At 42.4% G+C, this 8,569-nt stretch overlaps 1 protein-coding gene and 1 pseudogene across 2 annotated transcripts in view; both read left to right on the forward strand.

Moving 5' to 3' along the window:
• Nucleotides 1-5,785, forward strand: part of IQGAP2 (IQ motif containing GTPase activating protein 2) — a 319,224-nt gene extending 313,439 nt beyond the window's left edge. Inside the window, exon 35 of the mRNA XM_012802746.1 lies at nt 4,865-5,785. Coding sequence (XP_012658200.1) covers nt 4,865-4,978 — 114 coding nt within the window. The 3' untranslated portion in view covers nt 4,979-5,785. The remainder of the gene's footprint in view (nt 1-4,864) is intronic.
• Nucleotides 2,107-2,484, forward strand: LOC100940590 (annotated as a pseudogene). The gene has a single exon (XR_001161091.2). The product of XR_001161091.2 is annotated as a 60S ribosomal protein L38 pseudogene (transcript).
• Nucleotides 5,786-8,569: the final 2,784 nt, after the last annotated feature.

The following is an 8,569-nucleotide window of genomic DNA, read 5'->3' on the forward strand; positions in this document are numbered from 1 at the left end:
AAAAAAAAAAAAAAAAAAATACGTGATCAAAACTGAGTACATAATTTATAGGGCACAGAAATAAATGAAAATGTGGGACCCCTTGTTCACACTTAAGGATTTTATGATGACAGACGAGCATGAAGCCAAGCACAAAGCCCTTCTGAACACGGACAACATACAACTGCACAGTGGCACCCTCCAGAGCCAGCCCTGCCTTTAATAGCTGTCGGTGTAAAGTCAAACTTTGGTTTATACGGGCGGCTTTCAGACAATTGCATGAATGCATAAATTACCAAAGAGAAATGTAATGGTCAAGTCTTCGGTGTGATTCCAGGACTGTGAATAGGACAGACGTTTCTAAGAGCAGTAAGGGGACAGGTCCCTTCTGACATTACCCCTGTGTGTCTCTAGGTCCTCAGCCCATTCTCCCTTCAGTTCCTAAAGAAAACAGTAGGATAGAATTATATCCTATGAATACAAGCCGTGTAATTAACAGGAGGGTGTGATTTGGGGGAGCTGCGACCTAGGCATTCTTCCTTTCCTAGATTCTAGATGAACACCTGAGGTGCAGAGAGCTCATGATGGAAGAGGCAGCTCTTTATTGCTCTACTCCTTCTCTCACAAGACCCTGGTTTATCTGACAAGACAAAGAAGGCTTACGGGGGTTTGCAGATACCTTGGTATCATCTCAGTGCCAATAGCACCCCGTGAGGTTGGCAGTGTGAGCCTCAGCTTATACACAAGGAAACAGAACTTAAGAAAGGTTATGTCATCCCTCAAGGTCTTACAGTAGCAAATGGCAAAGCCAAGACTAAAATCTGGTCTTCTGATCATGAGTGCAGTCATGTTTCATGTTTTCTCTGTTGTGTACTTGGAAACCCAGCCAGTTCCCCTACATATGCCATTCTTTCTCAACCTAACCATGTCGGTTTGATTCTTTTCCAAAAAACTGATTGACAGATGTTGCATTTTCCAGGGGAAAAGTGAATCTCCACCATACTCTTAACACAGTGGTTCTCAATCTTCCTAATGCCACAATGTATTTTCATTGTTACAAAGGGGTCTCCACCCACAGGTTGAGAACCGCTGCTCTAACAAGTAAAAGCATTCTTGCTGAAAGGACTCAATTCCTTATGGACCCTCAATTCCAGAAGCATATCTAGATAATGTTGGGGTTTATTTGAGTAGAGTGGGAAGTAACTGAGGAAGTGGATGAGAAAGCTATTAGCAGCCGAAATCCTCCCAGAGATAACCCCAACTTCTGCAGTTGGCCTTGCCTAATATAGTCCCCAGGCATGGGCATTAAGAACCAAGAAATCCCCAGAGCTAAACACAAGAGAATGAGACCTTAGGCCAGGTGCAGTGGCTCACACCTGCAATCCTAGCACTCTGAGAGGCTGAGGCAGGTGGATCACCTAAGCTCAGGAGTTCGACACCAACCTGAACAAGAGTGAGACCCATCTCTAAAATCTAGCTGGGAATTGTGGTGGGCACCTATAGTCCCAGCTACTTGGGAGACTGAGGCAAGAGAATCATTTGAGCCCAGGAGTTTGAGGTTGCTGTGAACTGTGACACCATGGCACTCTACCAAGGGCAACAAAGTGAGACTCTTTCTCAAAAAAAAAAAAAGAAAAAGAAAAGAAAGGGCTTGCCTCCTTAGCATAGTGGTTATGGTGCCAGCCACATACACTTAGCCTGGCGGGTTCAAACCCTGCCGAGGCCAACTGCAACAAAAATAATAATAAATAAATTGGCTCAATTCCTGTAGCACAATGGAACTGCAACAACAAAAAATAGCTGGGCATTGAGGCAGGCACCTGTAGTCCCGGCTACTTGGGAGGCTGAAGCAAGAGAATCACTAAAGCCCAAGAGTTTAAGGTTGCCGTGAACTGTGATGCTACAGCACTCTATTGAAGGTGACATAATGAAACTCTGTCTCAAAAAATAAAATAAAATAATAAAAAAAGAAAGAAAATGAGACCTAGGTATTAGTCCAGGACAATTCAGATATGATATCTTCTACTTGGGAAAGGTTTCCTCTCCCATGTTACTGTGAAATGTTACAACTTCGTTTCATGCATATGGCTGGTGTGATCTGGTTATTTATTTTAGAAATAGATATGATTTCCTTTTTTTAATGTGGTGGTAATAAAAAATAGAATGATGGGTAGTGAGTGTTTCTTGGACCCGTGGGGGAGAGGGGTGAGGGTCTGTGCCCTACCTTCACTCCTCATTGCCATGCCTTGGAAAATTGAGGAAATCAAGGACTTTCTGCTTACAGCCAGGCGAAAGGATGCCCAGTCTGTCAAGATCAACAAAAACAAGGATAATGTAAAGTTTAAAGTTCGATGCAGCAGATGCCTTTATACCTTGGTCATCACAAACAAAGAGAAGGCAGAGAAACTGAAGCAGTCTCTGCCCCCTGGTTTGGCAGTGAAGGAGCTGAAATGAAGCAGATATGCTGATTTCAATTGTATTAAATTTTAAAAATTCAAAAAAAAATAGAATGATGGTTTAGCTAAACAATGAGGGTTTATTCTCAGTATAGGAAGTAAAATAATCTAGATTAGGAAGATTAAGAAGGAATTGCTATGTACAGAGGTCTCCAGACTTTAGTCACATGATTTCATCAGTAAATAGTATGAGCACTTTGCCTCCTACGTACACACTTACTTGTTTACAAAGTAAATGTGCTTCTACTACTGTACTCTAAAATATATTTGACTCATGCCTTTAATCCCAGCACTCTGGGAGGCCAAGGCCGGTGCATGGCCTGAGCTCACGAGTTCAAGACCACCCTGAGCCATAGCAAGACCCCATCTCTAAAAAATAGCCAGGCATTGTGGTGGGTACCTGTAGTCCCAGCTACTTGGGAGACTGAGGCAAGAGAATTACTTAAGCCCAAGAGATTGAGGTTGCTGTGAGCTGTGATGCCAGGGCACTCTACCAAGGGCAACAAAGTGAGACTCTGTCTCAAAAAATAAATAAATAAAAACAACAATAATAAAATGTGTTTCATGAAAGATACATAAAAATCAAATGTATGAAGAATAAGAATAAATAGCAATAATATTCTTTTTGCCTCCCAATAAATTGTCTTGCTTTACTTCACTTTAGAAAACACTGCTGGGTGGCACATGTAGCTCAGTGGGTAGCACGCCAGCCCCATATACTGAGGGTGACCAAACTGCAACAAAAAATAGCCAGGTATTGTGGTAGGTGCCTGTAGTCCCAGCTACCTGGGAGGCTGAGGCAAGACAGTCACCTAAGCCCAAGAGCTGGAGGTTGCTGGGAGCTGTGACGCCACTGCACTGTACCAGGGATGACCAAATGAAACTCTGTCTCTAAAAAAAAAGAAAGAAAACACTGCTGTTCTAAAGAATATACCCCAGCTAGCTGGAACATTTGTATTTTGAATGTTTCCATTAAAAATTGAATTGTTGGCTCGGCACCTATAGCTCAACCGGCTAAGGCGCCAGCCACGTACACCTAAGGTGGCAGGTTCAAATCCCCAGCCCAGACCTGCCAAACAACAATGACGGCTGCAACCAAAAAATAGCCGGGCGTTGTGGCGGGCGCCTGTGGTCCCAGCTACTTGGGAGGCAGAGGCAGGAGACTCGCTTGAGCCCAGGAGTTGGAGGTTGCTGTGAGCTGTAATGCCATAGCACTCTACCCAGGGGGACAGCTTGAGGCTCTGTCTCAAAAAAAAAAAAAAAATTGAATTGTTGGTGGCGCCCATAGTTCAATTGGCAGGGTGCCGGCCACATACACCTAGAGTGGTAGGTTTGAAGCTGGCCTAGGCCTGCTAAGCAACAGTAACAACTACAACCAAAAAATAGCCAGGCACTGTAGCAGGCGCCTATAGTCCCTGCTACTTGGGAGGCTAAGGCAAGAGAATCACTTAAGCCCAAGAGTTTGAGGTTGCTGTGAGCTGTGATGCCACAACACTCTACTCAGGATGACAGCTTAAGACTCTGTCTCAAAAAAAAAAAAAATTGAATTGTTAATATATATCTGATATTAACTTAATGATTTTCTTTTGCATATAATCTTTATCAATTCTAAAAACTCATTCCTTTCATCTAGGTCAGTGATTCTTTTTTTTTTTTGGAGACACTATATTGCCCTCGGTAGAGTGCCCTGGCATCACAGCTCACAGCAACCTCAACCCCTTGGGCTTAAGTGATTCTCTTTCCTCAGCCTCCCCAGTGGCTGGGACTACAGGCGCCTGCCACAGCACCTGGCTATTTGGTTGTACTTGCCATTGTTGTTTGGCAGACCCAGGCTGAGTTGGAACCCTCCAGCTCCCGTGTATATGGCTGGCTCCCTAGCTTCTGAGCCTCAGGCGCCAAGCTGAAGTCATCGATTCTTAAAGTCCAACCATTTCACCATCCCTTGAGAACTTGTTAAAAGTGCAAATTTGTGGGCTCTACCTCAGAGCTACAAAATCAGAAATTCCTGGAGATGGAGCTCAGCAGCTTGTGTTTTAACTAGCTTGTTTTTTTGTTTGTTTGTTTTTTGTAGTTTTTGGCCGGGGCTGAGTCTGAACCCACCACCTCCAGTATATGGGCCCAGCACCCTACTCCTTTGAGCCACAGGCACTGCCCTTACCTTGTGTTTTTAACCAGATGATTTTGATGGGCACTAAAGTTTAAGAACCTCCCTGTATGGCCTGACGCAGCACGTACCTGTAGTCCCAGCTCCTCAGAAGGCTGAGGTGGGAGGATTGCTTGAGTCCAGGAGTTTAAGTCCAGCTTGGGCAATATAACAAGACCTTTTAGGGGGAAAAAAAAAAAGAGTTTGTCAACAAAGTATCCTAGTATGTTTTTTCAATGTGCAAAACGTCAAATTTGAACTTTAATGATGTTCTTTACAATTTCAGGATTTACTTCAGATGCAGTATGAAGGCGTAGCTGTAATGAAAATGTTTGACAAGGTGAAAGTGAACGTAAACCTTCTCATATACCTGCTGAACAAGAAATTCTATGGAAAGTAAAGTGCCTGTGGAAATTTCACAAATTCTGTATCATCTGGATTGGAAAATGAATTTGTTTAGTATTTTTGTTTTTAAACATGATTGAAATCACTGCTTACAAATGTGTGATTTTTTTTTTTTAAGGACCAAAACTGTTCTCAAAAATGTACCCACGTGCCTTTTTTGATAATTTGATACTAAAATAGAATGATATGAAGAAAGAATTAATGTAAACCCATCCATGTTGTACTGTCATGTAGGTACTCTGATTTAAAACTTTGGACATCCTGTGATCTCTTTTAAAGGAGGGGGACATTTAGCTAACTGGGGACAAACATAAACCTATTTTCTTACAAAAAATTTTACATGTCCCACTTGAATGATGTAATTCTTCGTAGATTTTTTTATCGGTGGATAAATGGAAACCTAATTATTTGTAATGAATTACTTAGACAGTTCTAAGGCTTGTCTTCTTTTAAAGAAAACTTTTTTGTGCAATTCCAAATGAAGTTTTTATAAGTAATTGAAACCGACAAGACAATAACACTTTCTGTATAAAAGGATATATTTTATGTGATTTATTCCTACTAAACAAAAGTGCACTACTGCCTCATGGAAAGACTCGTATGAAGAGCCTTTACCCTTAAGTGACTAAGGAACAACACGACGGTGATCCTAGACCCCCCATATTCCCTCTTCACAACGTATTTGAAAACTTCAATTGTGCCTCTCAATTTTTTGTAATGCTATAAAATCAGTATCTAGATGGTTTTTAAATGTATTCTTTGGAAATTGTTTTATGTAAAATAAATGTTACTTAATTACATTTATTTGACTTTTATCATATCATTTAGGGGGTAAGAGAAGATTCTTGGTGGGCCTTTTCAGGAAAACAAGTAATATACTTATGCTTTAAGGAAAAAATACAAAACCCCTGTGGCTAAAACAAGATAGAAATTTCTTTCTCTCAATTTCAGCTGTTCTAAAGTGAGCAGGCCCACAAAGGAACCCAGGGATCTAGGCGGGCCAACTGGCTCTGTATTTGACACTCATTCCCAGCCAGCAGGATAGGAAAATAAGTCCGGGGCAAACATGTTAAGTTACACAGGTGACTTCTGCTTACATCCTATTGGCCAAAACTTAGTCACAGAAGCACAGTAAGCTAAATAGAGTGCCTAACTAGGCAGCCACGTGTCCAATTAAAATCTAAGGTGAAGAGGAGGTGGAAGAGGGGGTGATCTCTTAGTTTAGGCAAGCATCCTCAAACTACGGGCCACGTGCAGCCCACCTAGGACATATATCCGGCCCGCCGGGTGTTTTTGCTGCTGTTGCCTACCCTGCTTAGCAGCCGACTCACTCATCCCAGGGCCCGTGGTCTGGCCCTCCAGCGGTCTGAGGGACAGTGAACTGGCCCCCTGTTTAAAAAGTTTGAGGACCCCTGGTTTTAGGTGTCTCCACCACAATGGTAATCCAGATGTTCAGGGGGAAACCCCCTGAGGCTTTCTTCATGCATTCAGTAGGCTGTACTTTCAAACTAAGGGATTGCAAAATTCAGAGAAAGTAGGTTAGTTTATGCTCATGTGGTATAAACTTTTAAGACCAACAGAATTTGAAAAATGCAAATTTTAAAAGGTAGAATCTGCTACTTTAGCAATTATTTCTAGTAATATGTGGTTTTGACAGAGATGAACACCTCGGAACCATGTTCAGTATCTCAACAACTTGTGGGTTTCTGTGTTTTTTAATGTTAGCCTTAATATAGACTTCCACAAAAGGAGTCAAAGACATAGGTAGGTTTGAGAATAAGCCTCCCTCTCCCTGTCTCCCCTAGTACTAACATGGGAAGGTGGGAGACAGGAGCCGGGGCAATGGGAGGAGGACGCTAAGCTATTTCTTACCCCAGAAAAGACTTTCAGTGGAAATGTATAGAAAGAGCCAAAATTAAGGAGGAGACGTTTGCCTTTCCCAGCATCTCTGTAAGGTGTTTATCTTATTCCAACACTGAATGTGCCCCGGGGTTATTTGTATGGATAAAGATGTTTGCAACACACCAATGCCCTCAAGGAAAACTGAATTTTTTTTCTCTCTGTTGGCCTACAAGATAAAGTTGCTGTCAACCTATTACCTGTTGCTATTTGTTTAAGGGACACATATGCGGGGTGACCCAGAGAAGGAAGCATGTGATAAAAAAAAAAAAGGAACAAGAGGCCAGTGGGTCTGCAGGTGCAGCAGACCACTCAGGACGGCTGAACCATCCCTCAAGGGGGGGTACTGTAAACTGTTAGCTTTTCTTACTCATTGAAAACTTTTTTCTTTTCTGCTTTTAAAACACTGAGCAATTGGAACTCTAACTTGATTTTTGCAAAGCTGGCTCCTGGATTTTATGGATGTTCAATCATATTTTCACTATTATAAAAGTAGTCTTTCGAAGGCTAAAAAGCCCGTGTTCCCCTGAACTCCACTTGGCACCTTAAAAAGGCAAAAAGCACTTATGCAACATTCTCACTGTCCTCAAAGGATCTGCTCTAGTGGTCCTCAAAAGAGGGAAAACTTTACTCCGGAAGTGGTGAAGAAAGCAAGCCACTTGGTGTGATCCCTGTATAACATGGAAAGTCAGAACTATAATGCGTACGTTGGTGTGTATGTGTGGTTGTACACTAATTGAAGATGCTACTCAGAATATCAGGTTTATGACTTAGACTGTGGTGAGGTAGGGATTTGTGGTATTCCTCACACATTCCCAGAGGCAAACCACAGAACTCCGAATGGGGAAAGTGTCTATATATTTTGAAATTTTCTGGGGAGCATTAAATGTTCTCAGTACTGGTTAGCTTTTGAAAAATCTATTGCCTTTGTCACCGAAACCAAAACTTGGTAACAGTTTACAATAGAGTCTTCTAAGTTCCAGAGGACGGAAACTGTGTTTCAGTAACTCCTAAATTCAGAGCCTGGCAAGTGCCTTGTAAATGGAGGCACAGACATGGGTTCTAGAAACTTGTTGAAAAGACCTTGGCTGGGTGCCATAGCTCAGTGGTTAGGTTGCCAGCCACATGCTTCAGGGCTGGTGGGTTTGAACCTCGTGCCTGTAGGCAAGAGAATCACTTGAGCCCAAGAGTTTGAGGTTGCTGTGAGCTATTATGACAAAGTGAGATGCTGTCTGAATTTTAAAAAAGGCTTGGTGCCTGTAGCTCAGCGGGAAGGCGCCAGTCACATACACCGGAACTGGCGGGTTCGAATCCAGCCCTGGCCTGCCAAGCAACAATTACAACTACAACAAAAAAAAATAGTTGGGTGTTGTGCTGGGCAGCCTGTAGTCCCAGCTACTTGGAAGGCTGAGGCAAGAGAATCGCTCAAGCCCAAAGAATTTGAGGTTGCTGTGAGCTGTGCCACTACAGCACTCTACCCAGGGCGACAGCTTGAGACTTTGTCTCAAAAAAAAAGGCAGAGAGACCCCACTGCCCATCAGGAGCCTGGTATCAGTGTTTTACAGCCTTTTTTTAATCTCATGGCACATGTGTAAATATAGTTAAACTTCCACAGCACACTTAAATTATGTTGATCAAAAAAAAAAGTTAAAAAAAAAAAAAGAAGGCTCGGCGCCTGTGGCTCAAG

This window comes from Otolemur garnettii, unplaced genomic scaffold (genome assembly GCF_000181295.1).
Source record: "Otolemur garnettii isolate 467f Iridium unplaced genomic scaffold, OtoGar3 scaffold00017, whole genome shotgun sequence".
NCBI lineage: Eukaryota > Metazoa > Chordata > Mammalia > Primates > Galagidae > Otolemur > Otolemur garnettii.